The sequence below is a fragment of the Saccostrea cucullata genome, unplaced genomic scaffold, assembly GCF_032062105.1.
Source record: "Saccostrea cucullata isolate Sc308-1 unplaced genomic scaffold, CSIRO_AGI_Scuc_v1 ctg615, whole genome shotgun sequence".
NCBI lineage: Eukaryota > Metazoa > Mollusca > Bivalvia > Ostreida > Ostreidae > Saccostrea > Saccostrea cuccullata.
Genome location: NW_026926389.1, coordinates 144,223 through 165,790, shown reverse-complemented (window position 1 = coordinate 165,790; position 21,568 = coordinate 144,223). Strand labels below are relative to the sequence as shown.

Here is a 21,568-nt window from a genome sequence, read left to right as displayed (position 1 = left end):
GATGCACTAGTAAAATTGCTACAGAATAAGCTAAACAATATACAGTAGCCCATATGAATGTTTTTTAAAGAGCTGTTGTGGCCGATCAGCAAGGGATGCTCATTCCTCCATGGTCCCTGATCCCACTTCTGATCTTTAAGGGATTTCTTGTTTTCTCTACTATTAATTTGTGATGTTCAATGGACTTCTAAGCTTGAATTTTTTTTATCTCCACATATTTAAGATATTTCTTCTACGATAATTCACCAATGTGGTACTACATCTTTCTTGAATGAAATTCAAGTGTCATGTTTCACATGATTGTCTCATAAGGAAATGTTTTTGTTGTGGTGCTGGAATACTTTATTCTTTCAACAATTTCATTTTCATTAGATCGCTCATGGATCTAAGGTATTATCTGTACTATTTAAAGAATCTTTAGGTAAACTTGGTGTCTTTGAAATTAAAGATCGCAGACCTCCAAAACATAACAGATTGGAGGAATGAGCATCCCCTGTCGACCAGTCACACACAACCATAAACAACAAACAACAACTGTTAAGTTTTGTTAATAAAATATATTCAGACGCCCGAGGATGAATGTTACACACTGAAATAGCCAATGTCAATATGTTTCTATTTATAGTAATGTACAATGGTGTCTCAAACCCAGGAAGAAGAGCCGAAGCACCCTAAAATATAAACAAAAACAAATTTAAATATTTCGTGCTTTTAAGACAATATAACTTATTTTTTATCTTTGTTATTTTTTTAACAAAATATTTTTTTTTAAAGATTTAGAATTGGTTGGATCTAGGTTATCAGATTAAATAAAATTATTATGCTGATGAATATATTTGCATATAATCGACCTATTTTGAAGAAATTGGTATTGAAAACAATTGTAAAGTGAAAGGGAAAGTAAATCTTACCGACGGCTCGGAGATCAGAGCCTTATTAAGCTGTAAAAAAATTAAAAGAAAAATAAGAATATAGGTCAACATAGGAAATAAAAAGAATACAAAATAGATGGAAAACTTTAGAATAAAAAAAAACGTTGCATTTTTTTTTACAAACTCAAGTATTGGGAAAATAAATGCTGAAAAATTCTTGGCTAACACATTAACATGTTTGAACAGCAAAAATCCATTTCATATAAAGATTGTTTGAATTGTTCCACAACCTGACACATATTTTCAAGAAAAAATGAAAACAAAAAATCAACACTGAAAACCGTGTGCAAAATGCAATAATTACAAGTGATTGTGCTTAATGCGTAGTGAAAACAATGGATGAAAGTTATTTGAATGTTTAAATGTCCCTCAACTCTAGAAAAATATCGCATAAATGTGTGATGTCAAAAATCACAAAAGAGCATATGCTTATTTACATCAAAAATGAGTATAACATGAAGGATCTAAGTAGATGAAAATAAGAAATATCTCTTTGTATAGTTTACTAATGCATATATTTGCATGGGAGTGGATAATCGTACACAGATTAATACAGGATTAAAGCTGAAAGAATTTAAGAATTCTTCCTATAAAGATATAATAAGTTTGAAGCCTTGGTGAATATTAAGGTCTGATAAAGGACAGCTTTTTACAGAGGTTTTTTACCGTTATACCGGAATATTGATGTCACCTAAAAAAGTTGCAACTTTATTTGTTACATAAAAAGTATAATTGAAAAATGATGATTTCTGTTAAGTGTAAAAGTGGTGGGGAAAACAAGATGAAAGAGATACCTGCATACATGTAAAAGTTGTTGAAAATGAAGCGGACATAAATGAAGCAGAAAATGTTGAGAATAGAAAGTAGAAAGTGAAAATAGAAAGTTGGGTGTCAGCGAACAAGATGTGCAGCAGATGGACATAGCGCAGTGCAACTGTGGGCCAGATCAGTATCAAACTCCTGGTTATCAGTTGTGCTTTGTTTTAAAAACGAAAAAGTGAAAAATAGCGCATGTGCTGGCATTCTAGTTTTTCATTCGAAATCACGTGAGCGGCTTTTTAAAACCTTGGCAACAATCAATCTTACCATATTTGTTGACATCTAGAGAAATACACGAATAATGATTAAAGTTTCTTCTTTAGAGACCGGGTGATTAAGAATTTGAATTCTATTTCATTCGTTGTCTTAATTTACAATAGCTTACCATAATTGTCACCATATGCTAAATTGTTGGCTAACTGTAAATCAGAATGTAATGAATCTCCAATGTTATTAGCGTGACCCTGGGAATGGGCTAAACTCTGAGCTTGAGCTAGGGCAAAGTTCTGAGCTTGGGCAAAAACCTGAGCTTGAGCCTGAGCCTGGGCTTGGGCTTGCGCTTGCGCACTGCTTATGTCACCACCAAAAAAGGGGGCATCAATGGCCCCATGGCCACCAATACCGGCATCGAAATGACCACCTTGGTTCACAAAGCCAAGGCCAAGTTGCCCAGCAGAAACTCCAGCAGAAGCAGCGGCCGAGGCACCAGCATTGACCCCGAAGGCGCCTCCGTTTGCAGCCCCGACCCCTATAGGGCCTCTGGCTGCAGCTCCGATTAAGCCTCCTGCAGAGGCACTAGCTACAGCGACGTCATTATCGGAATCATCTAATTTGAGGAGACATGAATATTGAAGAGAAATGAATATTGAAGAGAAATGAATATTGAAGAGAAATGAAAGAAGAAGTAAAATCAGATCAGAAATAAAAGAATGAATGAGGTTATGTTGCCTTAAGCAGAAGGGAAGGTGATGAAAATGAGGAATTATCAAATTTTATGGAAATTCCTTATAACGTTTTAGATAAAAAAAAAGAAGAGATAAATATAGAAATAAAATATAAAAATCCATAAAATTTTATTATACTTGAAGCCAATATTCCTATAAAGTTTTTATCCATTGTAAAAAGTGCAATACGGACTTCTGATATGTTTGTTTTTCATATTTTACTCATCAGGTATTTTCTAATGAAAAAAAACTTTTAGTTTAGATGATTGTCAATAATAATTGATTCAAAGAATGGGTAACAGATGATAATTTAAAATTCATGTTTTCTAAAATTGGATGTAAACGTACCATAGTTAGGGCCATAACCACCGCCATCTGAAAGATAATGAAAAAAATCAAATAGACAAGTTTTAAAGCGATCATATACCATATGATACAATTTCTTTATAACGAAAAATCGAAACGATCTATGATAGACAGGAAAAACAAACCAAGAAAGCAATGTCTACTGCATGCAGGAAAATGGGAAAAAATCATAGGGCTAAGATTGATACATACAGAAAAACAAAATATATAAAAGCGGGAAATAAACATTGCTCGAAGAAATACATGGGTGTATCAATGATGAGTTGAAGACTGCAACTGGACATTTGCGTCCAAAAAAGAAAAGTGCAGAGGTAGTTACATATGTGCATATATACATGGATTGTTCAAGGATAAAAGCTTCATTACACTTGATAACATATATAAGTAGTTATTTGATCCAGTATTAATCTGCATTCCCAGTCGATATAGATTATAGAATGCAATTGTTCAATATATTCAATTGTCGGTGAGGAATAGTATACGCTCATTCTAAACCATCCGTTATCCTGGAAACTGTGAACCACAAACCATTATAGATAAAAGCATGTCCTGGAATTGAAATTTGAAAGCAAACCATATATAAACCATGTGCATTGATAATCACAAAAGTCAATGAAGGAGGAAGAAAGGGAAGGAAAAGCTGAACAGCCTAACTGTTGGAAATATATCTTATATATTTGTGTACAAAGATAATATGCATTAAGGATACATATATATCACCTGGAGGCTTGGATATAATGTTCTGGAAAGTAGCTGCTGTGGGTACATTGGGATTTGTGATTCAACCTTACCAGTCCTAATAATTCGTCCTTGGACGTCTCCGCCCACCAGTATAGGAATTGACCTCCTCTCCTGGTATACAATGTCTCCTCCACCACCACCGGATGTGGTAGTTCTGGTCCTCTCAATGAGGTCAGCAGAACCAGCCCCGCCCCCGAATCCATCAGCTCGAAGTTCTAATGAGTTTCCAAAACCTGACTGTAAGTCTCCATATATACCACCGGCTCCATCAATACCAGAATATAAACCATCGACGCCACCGAAACCTGAGTCTATATCAGTATATATACCGCCGGGACCATCGAAACCTGGCCCTACATCAGAATATATACCGCTTGCACCACCAATACCTGACTGAACATCAGCATATATACCACCGTCCCTAGCAAATCCAGGACCTCCGGGAAGGTATGGTTCTGTTGGAATTGGCAAAACTGATGGTCGACTAGAAACAGAGCTCTCAATAAATGTGGGACCTACACCAGGCCCAACATTAGGTGCTAGATCAGGTAAATCAGGTCCGTACAATTCTCCTTCTATTACGTCACCCCGGACAATAGGGCCAGTATTTCCCACTACAGTAGTGCGGATGTCCTGACGGACAATGGGGGCTGACGGACCAACTGTAACCTTACGGACTTTCTTGATTACTGGAACCATTCCTACGGATTCATCAACAACGGTGCGTACTCCACCACCAACTGCTACCGAACCATCTACAACTCCTACTGAGTCAGAGAAGCCTGATCCGCCTACAAAGACGTCGTCAAGATGGGCAGCACCAGACCCAGCTACTCCTCCAACACCTACTGAGTCTGTAACGACAGAGCTAGCAGAAGCAAAACTTCCACAATCTACACCATCCGGGCCACATCCCTCTGCTGTAATTCAAGCGGCAAGTTCAAAGGTCAAAGTTTGAAAAAATTCAACTTCGGGATAATTACAAAAGAACAAAATAGGTAAACAAATTAATTCAGAGACACAAACATGAAAAAGAAAATCAGGCGAGGGATTTAAAAAAGAACAAATAGGTTATAAAGTTCAAACAGGGATACAAGATTGGCTGAAAGGTGACTGAAAAGACATTGACAAAAATATATATAAACCAAACACCAAACATGAAAAAAGATTGCATGCATTGAACAGTTACATAAAACATGTAAAGACCTTAAAAGGAAGTAAAAGTTTTTACAAAAGTAGAACAAGTTGCCATCACCATTATCAGGACAGATCATTTGTATATAAAAGATCCGTTATATGATTATGAGTGAATTTCCCCACACAAATATGTAAAATACATATTGAATTTATTCAGGGTTCGCAGATAGAGGGTAATAGTAAATTATTCAAAATATATTGTACAAATATTATTAAAATGTTTCAAGAAAAGTAAAAGTTGAAGTATTATTCAATATAGACAATGAAAGAATACATTACACGAAAATCTTTCTATTACTTATTATAAGAAACCATTAAAAATTTCTTGATTTTGGATAATAAGGAAGAGTCTAGATACTTACGTTTCACTGGTACGGGAACAATTTCAGTCAATGTTGTCTTTCCTTTAATTAAAAAAAAGAGAAATGAGTTGATATTTTCAATTTTTAGATAACAGCTATTTGTATTTTATATGCTTTTTAATAAATTAGCATTCTTCCATTGTATTTGATCAAGGAAGAATATCAACTTACTTGGAATGCCGACCTTCTTTACAACAGTGACTGAAAAGGCAAATCAAGTGTTAAATTTAACATATAAAAAATACGTTATGTAAAAAAATAAATTTCACAATTTTTATTCAAATGATAAAAAAATAAAATAAGGTAATTTTTTTGCTTTAAGATTTAAAATTTCATATTTAAAAAATGCACATTTTTTTTAAAAAGAAGAAAAAAAAGACAAAAAAATGTATTATTCATCTGAAAATAAACGCTTTTCCTGCAGCTTAAAAGCCTGTTCTACTTAGAGCTTGATGTACATGTTTACATCTGATAATTCGTCATCAGCATTTTCTCTTACCATCAATAGGAACTGAAAAGAATAAAAGACATGAATGAAACAAAAATAAAGAATGATGTCTGCATAGCTTTAACGAATTAGTTTTCTTTGTGAAAGTCAAGTGAATTTGAAAATATTTTTGTTAAATCTTAGTACGATTTGTAAGAAAATTGCTAATTGTATTACTAAATGTGAAAACTGACCTTTCTGGACCTCCTGTGTTCTTTTTATATTGACACCTGTCAAAAAAGAGATAAATTATATTTTCAAAGCAAATTTAAGACAGCAATAGACATTCCTTAATTTTTGCTATGTAATTACATTTAATATCATATATCCTTTAACATTTCACAATAATTTCACAATTCATGATTTCTTTAATCTTTTTTAGAATTTCTATTTACTTGATGTGAAATTTTGCAATTGGTAATTTCGTAACCTTCAATTGTGCTATGTATTTTAGATTATTTATCAAGTTGCCAGTGGCAATACTCACGTGGGACGGGTACGCGCACCTCAATGGGAACATCAATCTTTCTGTGGTGGACCTTCTGTACCTTGACTATTATAATAATAGAAATGATTTAAATTTCAATATAAGAATATCGAATAATACTATGACTTTGATAATACGATAATCGATTTATAATACGATCGACCTATTAAAAGTCGTTCTTATGTATTATATATTTAATGCGTTTTGTCATTTTCAGGAATAAATTATTTTTCTTCTCATATATTCAGAATAAGGTTTGTTAAGTGCTCGATATTTTTTTACTCACAGGGTTGTGGTACTTGAACTGAAAAAGAAGAAATAAATGATCAATGAGATATAAATTGACATCAGTCAATGAGAATGATTAAAAATCAAGAAATATACATCTTGTGGAATCTATGATTTTAGCACCAAATAATGGTAAACTTACCAACTTTAACTTTGTCTTTGTATACTTTGTGTGGGACATCGACTGAAAAAAATATTTTAAAGAAATTAGTTTCAGATGATTTATCTGGAACCTCGTATTTTAATCCATTATATTTTTCATAAAACTCATTTTCTTAACCTATATACTTTGTTTTGGAAATAAAAAAGGATAGTATTGAAATTATATGAGGTAAAAATAGATTTTATTTTAAATACTTACCAACTCTATTCAGCACCTTTGTGACTGTAAACAAAAATAAATAAATATAAATTCATAAAATTAAATTGATTTTAAGCAATGCGTTATTCAAACAGCATTTCTCTCTTGAAAAAGCTTTCAGTAAAAGTATCCGAGTGATTTCTTTCTACGCTGGCTTATTATCACCCCCCCCCCCCCCCCCCCCCCCCCGAAACTCCCAAAATCCCAAATGACGAAGAAACACCTATTAAAACACTGATTTGTAGCATAAAGGTAGTAGTACATTTAGGCTGTTCCTACCGATTTTGTGCTTGTGTTTTAAAACTAGTAGTACATTAAGGTTGTCTGAGCCGATTTTGTGGTTGTTTCAGTATTTTACGGTAGTAGAACATTGAGGTTGTTTGTACAAATTCTGTGTTTGTTTTCTGTTTTGGTTTTAAGATAGTAGTAGTTTAAGGTTGTTTGGGCCGATTTTTTGTCTTTGTTTCGTGTTTTTTGTTATAAGGATGTAGTGATTTAAGATTGTCTTTACCGATTTTGTGTTTGACGACGGGGTATGGGCGTGGGACCTTGATGATCTTCTTCACAGTTTTCGTGTGCCAGACATCATCTAAAAAGAAATAAAAAAAAAATCATCCCACCTGCCTTAAAACAGTTAAATTGTTAACTGTAAAATAACATTTAAAAGGATTCACTTTTATGGATAATCATTAAAAGGAGAACAGAAAACTTTGGTGATTTACTTGTATTTGTCAGTACTCTTTAAAAGGAATGTGGACAAGTGGAAACTTTTACGAATATAAAAAAATCGTTCACTTCCTCAACGTCTCTAAATTGTCAAAGTTCTAACTTTTTATTGTAAATATAACATGTTTTTGAATGAATTGTTTTGTATGCTTTAATAAGTTAAAGCTGGAGTTTGTGACGCTTTTTTCACTGCTTTGGTGTTTGACATAAGGTTTCTAATGGATTTGTATTTTTTACAAATATTTGATGACTGTATATATAATGTTTCTTTCTTGTACTTACATGGCCTCTTGCGGTAATTAACTCTGACCTCTGAAAAGAAACAAAAAGAAAATAGGCTTTATTTATTTGTAATAACAATATTTATCATTCAAAATTACATTTGAACAACTGTTAAGTCAAACTTTTCTTTGCCCAAACAAATCTGTTTATAGTTAGCTTTTATTTGGAAATAAAACACATGAATGGCTGTGACTGTTTTACCTGAAAATCAATTTGTGCATGTTCATTCATCTATGTGAATGTTTACCTTTCATGACTTATAAAAAATTCTGTTACAGACTTAAAATTAAGGTGAATTAAATATATGGAGATAATGAACAGTTTCCAATCTCAAAAGTCATTAAAACAATAAAAATTTTGAGCAGAGCAATTACGGACCTCAAATTATAAGAGGTGGGATCAAGTGCCATTGAGGAGTAAGCATCCCTTGTCAAACGGTCACACCGTGTGCTCCTTGTCATGATCAGAAGAAATTGTCGACAATTCAGTGTGGAAATAATAGCCTTATAATTAAAATGAAAAACGTCAGTCAGCATTTCACTTGATGATCAACTGTATCTGCTGACAACGTCGTTGTATGAACCATAGAAATGACCAAATAAAAAACTTACGTGGTACGTGTTTAATATGGGGCTGCAACAGAGTCTTCTTAACATCGATGGGGAATCTACGAATATGTGGCTGCTTCAAAATCACTAAAAAAGGATAGAAAAAGACAATCAAAGTTACTTAAATCAATTTTTTTTTGCCGATTTCAATTAATTTTTGGTACGATTTGTAGTCCATTAAAAAAGTGTGTTTACTTACATTTCTTTTCGACGATAACCGGCACTGTGAAAGAAAAATAAAGAAAAATCAAAGTCATATAAAAGGTTTTTTTTCGTATACACAGGGTCCTAACTAAGCAATTATTAGCCTTGACATTATTTTACTACTTTGATATGATAAAATCATAATCAAATCTCTAATAAAATGAAAAATTACTAAAAAAGGTATCTTGCATATATATATTAAAAAAAAACTGATTTGAAGTGTATCATATCTTCTGAAAAAAAAAGAGAAAATCTGGCCATTTTTTTATTCCCTGAGAGCCTACCTTCACGAAGGATGTCCCTTGGTACATTAATTTGTTTGACGACTGTCTGTCTGATGGGAACATGTTGGATTACTTGTTCTGTAAGGAGGGATTAAGAATGTTATTTAATCAAATATACAATCAGCATTTAATAATATTTAAGAAACACTGACACCTCGTCTTTAAATTTTTTTTTATTTCTTTCATTTTGTCATTTTTAGATCTTAAAAATCAACTTTAATTGAGTGTACAGTTAGATTTTAAGAATGCCAGGTTCATTGAAATTGTTATTGAAAATGCGAAAAATCTTTTTTTCTTACTGGGATGTTCTTGAAGGGCGGGCACGTGTCGAACTTGTGGCTTAGGAGCGGCTAGAAAGAAAAAGAAAGGTAAGAATTAGGTTTTCAAAGTATTCAAAATTAAGAATCACTGTAACAAAAACGAACATAATAGAAATAGAACAAAATGAATAAAATTTGTTTTAACAGAAGTTTATCTCTTTCTTTGTATGTCTTGAAATAAATATATGTCATATCAATTCCTAATAATTAATATTTCTGAATAAGAGAAGGTTGTTGTTTTCAGTTTCCACTGCGGAATTTCTTTCAATTCTACGTATGATCGAAACACCTCCATTCTTTACACTCAATCACTAGTGTGAGAAAGAAGATATAAAGAAATCCTGTACTTACGAACATGGATGACTGAAAAAGACAAAAAGGTAGAAATGAACAAATAAAAGAGACATCTACCTTTTCAAAACAATTCATATAATGTTTAAGATAACTTATCATTTCGAATTAAAAAAAAAATTTAAATTTTACAAAAGATACTTACTCTCTGTGTGTTTTCTTACAGGTGGCAATGGATCTGTCAAATAAAGGTAATTTGGATTAAAAGATAAATAAATTAATTAACCATCGATTAATTAAGTTGGCAATGAGGCGACAACACCTATTGAAATCGGAACGTTACATAGTCAGTTCAATTATACGTGTAGTCTCATGTTTTCTTTTTCTTTTTTTTTTTTTGGGGGGGGGGGGGTGGGGTTTAAACGTATATTCCAAATTTAAAAATTAAATTAACTACAGTAGCATTATTGTTAAAATTGGATTGGTTTTATTTTTTTTTTTATTTTTTTTTGCTTAATATGAATTTAAACTGCAGTGGATCCCCCCTCTCTCCCTGTGTGTATGCTTACCTCCAATGGCGAGGCCTGTAAAAATAAAACAAAAAAATCTTTATTTAATTTACACGTATGCTGTAAAGATATCCATTTACTATATTCTTCAATAACCAATCTTTATTGTTAAACATATATTAATACATTCATATTTTATTTTAAAAATAATAAAACAAAAGTTTATACTCCCTATCTATTTAAAACATAAGTTTTAATGAGTAGAAGTACAAAAAAAAAGAAGTTTCGTAATTTTCATTTGATGATTTACTCTATTTCGCAGTCAAAACAGATCCCAAAATATCACTAATTGTCAAATAAATATAAAAGGTAACATTTAAAAAAAATACTAAGTCCAATCGAAATTGACCGCAATCTTTCAAAAAAAAAAGTTATTCAGTACAAGTCAATCAGACAAAAATTATTTATTGCCCATCAGGTAACGTATACCTTGTACTTAATGCTTTGCATAATTACATGTCTGAAATTACATGCCTTAACAATTGATGTTTCTAACAAGAGGTCATTCGTAACAAAGCGTTTGATGTTAATAAAAAAACATAACGACGTCTTGTACGAAATTCCTCGATTGCAGAATTGAAACCTCCCCTTTGTCTTAAGTACTTGTAAACAAGCGCATTACCATGTTTTCGTCCAGCAGTTACAAAGGCACCTCTTACATCAATTAGACAAACCCATCAATTTAATTTTTCGCTAGGGGGCGCTGTCTGGTTGAACTAGCGGTTTTCTACCTTCGTCTGCTTTTGGTGTGTGAAAAATCACACGTGATGGAATTAGATGTTAAAGCAATAAACAAATCATGATTTAAACGGAAATTGACCACAAAAAGATGTAAAAACGAGGAATATTTGTGTTTCCGCCTGTTCTTTAGCAGATTTCAAATGAAGATTACAAGATTTCATGAGTCAAATATTTCTTTCAAAATCTCGTTTGTTGAATTGAATTTAACATCAAATAGACATCAGTAATGAATCGGCACAGTGAACTCTACATTAGTAGAAATAAAAATGAGGAAATGCGTAATTGATGCAAATCTAATGCTTCAATGGTTTTTGTTTTTCCGTTTCCTTTTTGGATGAAAAAGCAGAACATTTTTGTTTCCACGAAAAAAAAAAATGTACAACTTTATAAACGTATTCACTTTTAACTAAAGGTATTTATTAGACACAAGAGTAGAAAGGTGGGAGGGTCTTTCATTCTGGACTTTTTATTAGTTTAAGACAAACACTTAATGTCATTGATCTTAAATGTACAAGAAAAAGCGTTTAAAAGAACATGATGACATTGTCATTTATTAGAAATACAAAATTCATTTGAAGTAAAGCTTCAATTTATTTTTCTAATAAGGCAAGAAGTATATGACTGGGTGTAACTAATTGCAAAGAACACCAGTTTGAATATAGATATCAAATTTATGAGAGAAAATAGATTTTGAAAAGGTATCGGCCAAACCAGAATTTAAAGGTTTTGAAGATTTTTGGTTTAAATCATAAAGCTTTTTACACCTTTGAAAGGCATATTTATCCAGGTAACTGTGATTAAATTAAAAAAAAAATGAAAAAAATATCAAATCTATTTACTGGAGAAATTTATATCCCCCAAATATACAATCATCAATACAAAAATAATTTACAGAAAAATTCAACGAGACACACCACAACCAATGTAACAAACAGTCCATATGAGGCCATCGATAACTATTCATGCGTGGCCAGTATTAGCAGAATGCCGAGTCCGACATGATTTATAGGCCCAAGTGTTGCAGTTGTCAACATTCCTACAACTGAAGCTTCAAAACGGCCGGACCACAATCTATGTGACGGTTTAATAGCTATGTTAAAGACATCCAGGTATTTTATGTTATGATGTTAGACCACGGTCCGAATAAAAAATAACCCTACGGCCTTCGGACTTCAACCAAACGGGCTGCATAATCAGCAATTAATGAAAGGGTATAATACACTGCGCCACATTGAATTGAGAATGACCTAATTTTTCTCCCAAACTGAATTATTATTGTAATACATGTATTTTAATAAAAGTACTTCATACTATTTCAAATAAAATATATTTTCTAATCTTTAAACTTAAATGTAACACTGAGCAAAAATTTAAATTTAAATGACATACAATCCTAAAGGGTAGGTTAAATTTACATCTGTACATTTAATTTTGATTCATGAAGTCACTTTTCTGAACAATATTAACACTGAAAGAATGCATATTTTTTTCTGCATTCAAAAGGGTATTTTCATTTTATTTTTAAATTTTGAAAATGAAAATAAAACTAGCTCTTAACACTTACCCATAAGAGCCGAGAGGAATAATACAGCCAGCATCGTCCGAGTTTTGTGACAATGCGCGCTCAAGTCCTTTTCAAATGCTCCCGTCTAGCACAAATTATTACAGAGGAAAGTATATATACCGAGTCATTAAATTCCCAGCATGACCTATCGGAGGCCACAGATATGCGATATTTCCTTTAGGACTGTCAATCAAAACATTTCCTGTCACGCCTACATCATTATGAAAATTAGGGGGCGTGACTGGATATGATAATGGCAAGATTTCGTGCTGGAGTCATTTACATATTCTTACATTAGTTGTTTAAATGGTGAATATATTCATATTATTAGCGAAAATGTAAGACAGGAATATTTTACTTCGTTTATTTGATTGAGTACTGGATTTTTGTTTTCAAGAATGTGATACTTAACTAGTGTTTTTGCTATTTTATGTGTATTTGCCATTGTTCTTAGTTCCCCCTAAGGCGCCTCTCTTGCGTGATTATTGATGTTAATTACGTTCAACCGAGAAAAATGACAGGCAAGCTGTCAAGATAATATTACAGTTAATCGAAAGGTCTGGAAATTTCGATTGGACATAATATATCGGAGAAAAAGGTTATATCTTTTCCAAGAGCAAATGTTAAAATGAATCATAGAACTGTTCATCTCTTTCTTGGAAATAAACCACACGTTTACAATGAAAAAGAAATCGTGTAACTTGTGGTTGAATGGAGTTTTATATTACAAACTTTGGTTTATTATTAATTGTTCAATTTCTTCTTACTCTGCCTTTGGGATCAAAAAGACACAAGACTAGAGGCTGCCGACACATTGCTTTGCATATGCAAAAAAGAAACATGTTTGCTGAGAATAAGTGTTTATTGAAAATATAATTTTACACACAGGATATTTGTAGCGAGAGATTCATATTTTGGGACTTGTCTTCATACCGATTCATGTGTTTCAGAGGAAAACATAAAATGATTTTTATTTATGTACATGTTAACTTTCTTATGAATAATTTTCTGATAAATAGGAAAATATAGCGTAAAGCTATGTTGACCGATTACTTTTGTTAATTTTAGGAAGTCAGCAAACTTAAATCAATCATACGAATTAATGTTAACGTTTGTAAAAGTTAAAAAAGGTTAGTTGTACTGAATGTAGCTTAGATTTACGTAGAACGTTTAAATACTCTAATAGAAAAAGTCAAATATCTTACAGTTAATAACAATATTGCATGTCCCTTTTCAAGGAAAAATATCTAAAGTGCTAGAAAGTATCTTGATCAATCTTGAAATTGAAGACATTTTTTTCATAAATTTTATTGAAAAAAGTTTTGCTATGAATAACTTTGTATAGAAAAAATGAGGTGAAGAAAAACATCGCAATCAACGATCGTAGAGGAGCAAGAAATGATTTTTTTAAAAACAAATCGAAATTTTATTAATAAAACCCTTTGATGGGATATAAAGTATAGCCTAAAATCAAATGATCTCCGCATATTCTTATATTCTTTTATGTCAAGTATACCATGTTAATGAAGTGTGAAATGAAAATGCTTCTAGTTTCTTAATCCAGTGCACTAAATAGATGTTATTTTAATTGAAAGTACTGGAATGCTTGGGATAAGTTAAAAAAATTAAATACTCAAATTATGTTTAATTTTTTTTAAATGTAGATTTAGCCCCCTAATTTTCGGTCAAAAATATCAAACCACTGTTAAAGATTTTAAAATAAAACTTAGATCGAAATCAAAACGCACACATTTTATGTATCTCCAATGAAGTTATCAAGTTTCTTTCTCAACGGTCAATCAACCTTAAACTCTTTTTTATGCCATCACAATTCTTATTTTCCTTGGTGTCTCTCTTTCTTCAAGGGAACAACATCTGTTTGAAGGTTCTAGTTTTGAACTCGATATTTGATTGGCTGATCCGTCTTAATAAGTATAAATCTTCTGTCTTAATAAGTATAAAATCTTCTGCTCTGTTTTTTGCCAAAAATGATATCAACAAATATTTGAATTGAAAAGAGCAATTAGGTATATTTGGTCTCTTGTGACACAATTTGATGCTAAATAAGTGTTGGACTACTTCATTATGCAGTATACGCAGATAGTTAATGATTCAGTTTTTGGATTTTTACAAGTGATCATTATGCATGACAATGTTTATTGTCAGGGAGTATCAGATCATAAATTCTTCCATTATCTGAATCATAATTTACTGCGATGTTTCTGACGTTAAGTGTTTAAAGAACTGTGAGGACGAAATAATTGTAGATGGAACAATGAAAAATAGAGATAACGAACAGTACTCATACTCAAAAGCTCTTTATACAGATCAACAGACAGGGACCTCTAAGAATATGAGGGTTTGGATCATGTGCCAAGGACGAGTAAGCATATCCTGTCGACCGGTCAAACTGAGCAATTTTTTGAATGTTCCCAGTAAAAAATTATTCTTGACCAAAATAATGCCATTTAAAAAAGAAATTGGATGAATATTTCACTATCAATTCAGGAACACACGTTTTTTATACAAACTGTTTGACCATTCTTCTTCATCAAGACAATGCACACATCGCGGATAAGACCACTTGGCACCTCATGCTAACTCTGATGTATTAGGAGTCCGTTTTAGATTTGCTTCTGATTTGTATTGCTTGTGTAGACATTTGAGATTTAAACTGCCCGTTATTTCCATATCTTCCATGCTATACTCATCCTATATGAGCGTTAATTAAAAAAAATAAATAAAATGTTTGGACATTGATGAGTTCAATTGTTTTTTTTTTCAATACATTTTATGGAATAGACAACTTAAAAAAAATCAAAACCTGAAAGATATAGTGCACTACAAAAGACTCTGTTTTTATAAGATTTATTATATGCAAACATGTGTTTATTGCAAAATCTTCTTTAAAAGCCATCCTTTTACTATTTTCAAAATAATGATATTCTTTCACAGCGGTCAGCAGGAGATGCTCACTCCTCCATGTCTCCTGATCTCACCTCTGATGTTTTGGAGGCCCATGTTTGCTCTGCTCGTATTATGTATTGTTTTGTGGATACTGTTCGTTATCTCCATACGTTCCATATCCATATTTTTGAAAAAAAAACTGCATATATAGTGTCTACATGATACAATCCAAATTTTCCAATGTCCTTGCAAGATCTTATATTTGTATAATTAAGCATTCCAGGAATCTAAGGTTCATTTACTGGTTCTGTGATCAGCTGACGAAATCCAACATATTCATAAAATGATTCTTCTAGTAATACCTCTTCTATCTATTCTAACAGGGGATGCTCACTCGTCCTCCGATTTTTGGAGTTTCATGTTTGCTCTGTTCTATGTTGTATTGTTTTTATAGACTTTTGTTCTTGAGTACTGTGCGTTATCTCCATATGTTTCGTTAAGAAGAAAGATGCCATTCATATATATTTTTTGCATCCTATGTCTTCACACACGGATTAAACACTTTACTTTTTTTGGAAATGCATGAAGACTTTCTGAAATTTGAATGTTCTGCTCAAATTTGATAAAAAAAAAAGACGCTAAATCTTGAAACTTACTATCTTCAAAATAACCTCAATATAACAAAGGCGATTTTTTTCTTTACAATTTATTTAAAATGACATTTTAGCATTAGCTAAGTGCAGATTTTAAACAGAAAACCCTTCATAAACATTAATGTGCAAATAATGTCGAATTTCTCAGGTTCCTTCTAGTGTTTGTTTGAAAAAAAGAACTTAAATATTTCTATACTGCTACATGCATTTACAGTAAGTTTCTATATGTCTTTACAAACTTGATATTCTACTGGATATACACCTTTGTAACTTTCTAAAATTAGGAAATTCATTTTGTTATGCCTCAGCAATCATTTAATTTCGAAGTTGTTAAATGCAAGTGAACTGTTTTTATTTGCTTTGCAGCTCATATAAATCTTTCGTCCATACGTTTGTATTTTGGTGCATAATAATCAATCTGAAACAAATATAATTACTGTTATTTCAAAACGACAGATGATAGATGATGGTTTCTTTGCGACTTCAGAAAGGTGATAGAGTTTCATGTTGCTAAAGTACTTTTGTTGATTTATCAACACTATAATAAGAGGCTGACTTAGAAAAATTTCAATGTTCCTTCTTATTTTTATGGATATTCTATTTTGTGATGTGTCTCAGGATACAATCAAATGACTCTATTAGAAAGACAAAAGCACTTCTAGCTTGTTTAATGTATACGATGCAACTTGAAAAACATAACCAAGAAAAAAAAACCCACATTTTAAAAATAATTTGAACACATATTCTTCTAAGGAAGTGAGTGTAAATAGGAAATCTATAACAAAAAACAATAAATATGCTCAAAAGATAACTATAGCATACCAATTGAGAGTAGAGCATTGAGAAAAGAGACTCTTAGAAAAGTAGATATTTAGGTTTCATTGAAATAGAATTACTAGTATTTCCTATTGGTATGTAATACAAGCCGAATGATCGTTGATAACGAATGGTCAGGTATTAACGGATATATAATTTATAAAATGTAAAAACAAGTATTACAGATTTTATCTACAGGATTAATCTCCAGAGAGAGAGAGAGAGAGAGAGAAAGAGAGAGAGAGAGAGAGAGAGAGAGAGAGAGAGAGAGAGAGTCTTTCAATTTCTATTTACTGTATACAGGGTTTTTTCGCCCTATTATTTCGCCCTTTTACACTTGTTTACAAATTTGCTCCGTTTTAAATTCATCTAGTCCAAGTTTTGTTGAAGAATTAATACTGTATTGACTGGATTCGCCCCGTTTAAAATTTGCCCACTTGTAACAAGGGCGAAAGCGTAAAAAATAAAAGGAAGGGGGCGAAAATTTCCCTATATACAGTAGCAGTTAAAAAGCTGAAGTTTCCTCCTGTGATTAAGGCAACTTTACACAATTTTTTTCTGTTTGCTCTGCTTCCTATTTGATTTAGATTTTGAGCAAGATTAATGTGTTCATTATATATATATTATAACAGTAACTTGATCCGAAGGGTCGTATCACGTCGAGTTGACAGGCGCGGATCATCAGATCTTTACGAGACGCGAAGTGTCGAGTTTATATATGATCCACGGTCAATCAGAGAATGCGGCTCTTCATAAGATCAAGTTACTGTTATAATGATAAATTTATTATATACCTCCTTATAAATAGCTAAATATATCGAAACAAAACATTTAAGATCAGTTGTATATTATTTATCCATAAACCAAAGCATAATAACAAGGGACTCTTTAACGCGCTAGAAAAATAACGTCATGTTTTTGCGTACTTCGTCATCAGTTTCAGAGAGTGGTGATATGGATTCAGAGAATCACAGTGTGGTGATCCGGAAAATCGGATCACGACGTCACGTAATAACGTAAATTCAACAGTAAAATTCAGTGATACACGTAAGGTATATAATAAAATCCCTTATTTTATTACAAGACACGGTATCACATGGGTCTAGAAAATATGAGTTCAAAAAAGCGAAGTAGTGAATTAATCCGTTGGGGTTTACTCATTCATATATGTTCTAAAAAGTTATCCTAGTTAATTTGTAAAATGTGTTTTATCTAATGTATAAAAATTATTATTAAAAACATGATTTTTATCAACAAGTTTCAGTTTTGATTCTCGAAAAATAATATAGGAGAAAAGTACAAGTTATAAACTTTATATATCTGAGAGCTTATTGGACAGACACATGCTTTTTAAACAAGAAAACCGATGTTAAATTGCATGTCCTCTTAACATTGTGGGTCAAATTAAACAGGCCTTTACAGGGCGAGGTTGGTTTATATATCGTATAAAAGGAAAATCAGAGACTGGTTTACATAAGTGACGAGGAAGTCTGATAAGAAACTAATTACATAACATTTAATTATCAATCTATCACCATAGAACACGGATTGTGGAGTGGGCTGTTTAAAGTTATTGGTGAAAATTAAGCCATACTTACACATAAGCACATAAGGATGAGAACGTGGACGTTCATATTTCAGGATAAATTCAGTGATAATTTGTGAAGCATAATCCCCCCCCCGAAAAAAAGCAAAAAAAAAAAAAAAAAAAAAAAAAAAAAAAAAAAAAAAAAAAACCCAAAAAAAAACAAACAAACAAAACAAACAAAAAAGAAATACACGAAATACCAAAAAAGCCCAACCCTAACACTTAGTTGGGAATATTTCATCGTAAAGTAAAACACATTTCGATTTCTATGGACTCCAAAAATGAATGTGCTTCTATGTATTTCTATTACAAACTTCAAGTTTATAAATTTCAATTACTTTTAAATTACCTTTTGTTTCGTAAACATACTTGCAATATTATTTGGATATTAAAACACCTAATCTGCATCATTGCAATTGCATGATTGCAATAAATTTAGAAAAACAACTAAAATTTAGCTATTTTATCTTTAAGACCTGACAATAACGAACAGCACACTTGGAGTATAGCAAACATGGACCTCTAAAACATCAGAGATTGGATTAGGTAGATATGAGGAATAAGCTTTCCATTTTGACAAGTCAAGGGGTCATATGTCAGCAAAAAATCTGATAGCCATGTCTGTTTCCATTCTTCTTCAGTTTTCTTCCGAAAAAAGATGGAATAAATTATCAGTCCAACTATTCTCTCTAGCAGATCGTAATATATATTCGGTCAAAATTTCAGGCAAGATGCATTATACAAGCTAGGATTGTGCAGTTTATTTGACTACAAGTGATATACATGTACGTTTTCGTGCATTGATAATTCATTAATTGATAATTTCAAACTTACAATTGAGACGTTGACATTAGCTGTAAAAAGAGCTGATACATAAAAAGTGCCAGTCATTACACTGATTATGATTTCAAGATTATGCAGAGAGAGAGAGAGAGAGAGAGAGAGAGAGAGAGAGAGAGAGAGAGAGAGAGAGAGAGAGAGATTTAAATAAATTGTCCTTTATGAATGGAAGGGAATTGAATGCATTATCTACACGTGAATTCTCTCATTTGTATCCACATCCATCTTATCTGTCGCCATTATACATATCCTGTTGTCTCTGTGCTGCGTTCGCCCACGTGTTATATCTGACCAAGAATACTTAAGATATCATGTAGTCTACAGACTCAGTTATTTCTGGATGATCGAGAGACGCTCAGACCATTAAAGATGTTTATTTACAAACCAAAGAAATTTGTGGTCTCTTTTTAAAAACGAAATGCGATGCATTTTTGTGAATTTAAGGATTCCTTGCGCATTAGTGCATCTAACCACATTTAAAATGGTATTTTTTCTAGATATTTAAAAGAATATAAACAGCATTTCAAACCTTTGAGAATATACTAAAATTATCTATATTTCTATGAAATTTAATTACAGAGTCAAGTTAAAGGTTCCATTGAGAATATAAAGAAAACATTAATACATTTACCTACATTACTTCAACCAGTTAACAGCATATTAATAAAAAATTGATTTTCTTTCTTTCTGATTTGTTGGTTATTTATCGTTATATACTCCTCTGATTGAACTGTCTTAAAGGCATATCATTTAGAATTAACCCGATTTAAAGAGCAGTTCTAGACCTGAAATGTTAGTATATAAGCTTAAAATAAAAGATATCACAGTCTGATACATCTGTTTCATATTTGGATATTTTACTAGAAAATAAAACGTTTATGGCGTTAATGGTTATCAATATACATGTACAAAATTTCAAGATGAAGATGATTTAATTAAAATTTCGATCATAATCTTCCATAACATGTGCAGCAATATATGCTTTTCACAATACACACAGTGTTAATATCTCTCAGTTGATTCGATACAGAAGAGAATGTTCTACGTTCATTTTTATGAACAATTTCTAGAAAGAGATAAGTTATTGACAAAAACGGTTGCCGAAGCAAGAATGTCATCAGTATCGTTTAAATTCATCATTTTCAAGGTACAAAAATGGTCGATAAATTGACCTTGTCAGCAAATACAGTCAAATTCTTACTTCCATTTCTTCAAACTGATTGTTGGGCTATTATTTTCATGAAGAAATATATACGGATTTTCCATTTTTTCCCGAATAAGATAAGGAGCACACGGCTGATCTGATCACTCTGTAAGGAATGCCTACTCCATAGCACCTAATCCCATCTCTGATGTTGTAGAAGTCCGTGTTTGCTCAGCTCCTATTTCGTAATGTTTAATGCACTTTTGATCTCCAATACTCTTTGTTATCCCATAATATTTCATATGCTTAGAAAGCAATTTGATTTATCTGTGCTATGAGTTAGTTAATCTTTCGCAACTTTTTCATTAAGATGATTGCTGTCATTTTTTAATACTTTTTTCAGTTCTTTACATACTTTATTTTTTAAGTTAAAATTATCATATATAGTGTGTAACAAGTCAAAGGGATGTCCACTCATTCATTGGACCTTATCCCTTTTCTGATGTCTTTGAAATTCTTGTTTCATCTGCTCCAAAATTTATATTGTTTAAAGGCTTTTGAGCGTGAAATACTTTTCATTGTTTCCATATATTTTCCTTGATTGTCTAGAAATAATAGTTAAAAAATTATGACAATAAACCATATCTTTGAGGAAAAGCAATATTTAAAAAGAAGAAGTAAACTGTCTGAAAAAGTCAGGAATTTAAAAACTTTTCCCCTGAGATTTTTTTACATTTGTCTTTTTCAAAAACTAAAACATTACTTCCTTGGAATGTATGAAATTGCGCATTGGTAAAAGCATGGTCCCCTTCTTACATGAAACACAGGAACTTGGACTGCAGAATCAGTGTTTGAACTGAATTCCAACCATAATACAAGGTCCTAGTGTACCATAATACAAGGCCATGGACTAGATAGAAAGAGGTCAACGAACGACAGTCCTATGTAACAACGATTAAAATACGAAAAACCCAAGGTTGATAGAAATGTACAATTCAAAGAAATATGATTATGAATTTTTTCATGTCTTTGAAGGGAATCATAATA

General features: G+C 31.9%; 1 protein-coding gene across 5 annotated transcripts; it reads right to left on the bottom strand.

The window, feature by feature from the left end:
* Positions 1-537: 537 nt before the first annotated feature.
* Positions 538-12,703, bottom strand: LOC134271526 (valine-rich protein-like). Of its 5 annotated transcripts, none has more exons than XM_062753725.1 (24): positions 12,574-12,703; positions 10,269-10,283; positions 9,905-9,937; positions 9,760-9,771; positions 9,388-9,438; positions 9,089-9,166; positions 8,800-8,823; positions 8,604-8,687; positions 7,993-8,022; positions 7,496-7,573; positions 6,985-7,008; positions 6,766-6,807; positions 6,622-6,639; positions 6,336-6,401; positions 6,043-6,078; positions 5,861-5,872; positions 5,533-5,562; positions 5,362-5,403; positions 3,853-4,722; positions 3,044-3,070; positions 2,137-2,577; positions 2,019-2,033; positions 912-941; positions 538-671 (listed from the first exon to the last, which is right to left on the bottom strand). In XM_062753725.1, the coding sequence occupies exons 1-23, from the start codon at positions 12,605-12,607 to the stop codon at positions 937-939; spliced, it is 2,067 nt and encodes a 688-aa protein (XP_062609709.1). In that variant the 5' UTR covers positions 12,608-12,703; the 3' UTR covers positions 538-671; positions 912-936. The 5 variants fall into 5 exon arrangements, with proteins under 5 accessions (XP_062609709.1, XP_062609710.1, XP_062609711.1 ...); XM_062753726.1 differs by having other exon boundaries at positions 3,853-4,656; XM_062753727.1 differs by lacking the exons at positions 2,019-2,033; positions 2,137-2,577 and adding an exon at positions 1,599-1,623.
* Between the last annotated feature and the right edge of the window lie 8,865 nt (positions 12,704-21,568).

Coding starts and splice junctions, on each gene's coding strand:
- LOC134271526 (XM_062753725.1), bottom strand. CDS start 12,607: ATGCTGGCTGTATTATTCCTCTCGGCTCTTATGG. Junction 8,824..9,088: donor AAGGGACATCCTTCGTGAAG/GTAGGCTCTCAG, acceptor TTTCTTTCACAG/TGCCGGTTATCGTCGAAAAG. Junction 4,723..5,361: donor TGTTCCCGTACCAGTGAAAC/GTAAGTATCTAG, acceptor CTTGAATTACAG/CAGAGGGATGTGGCCCGGAT.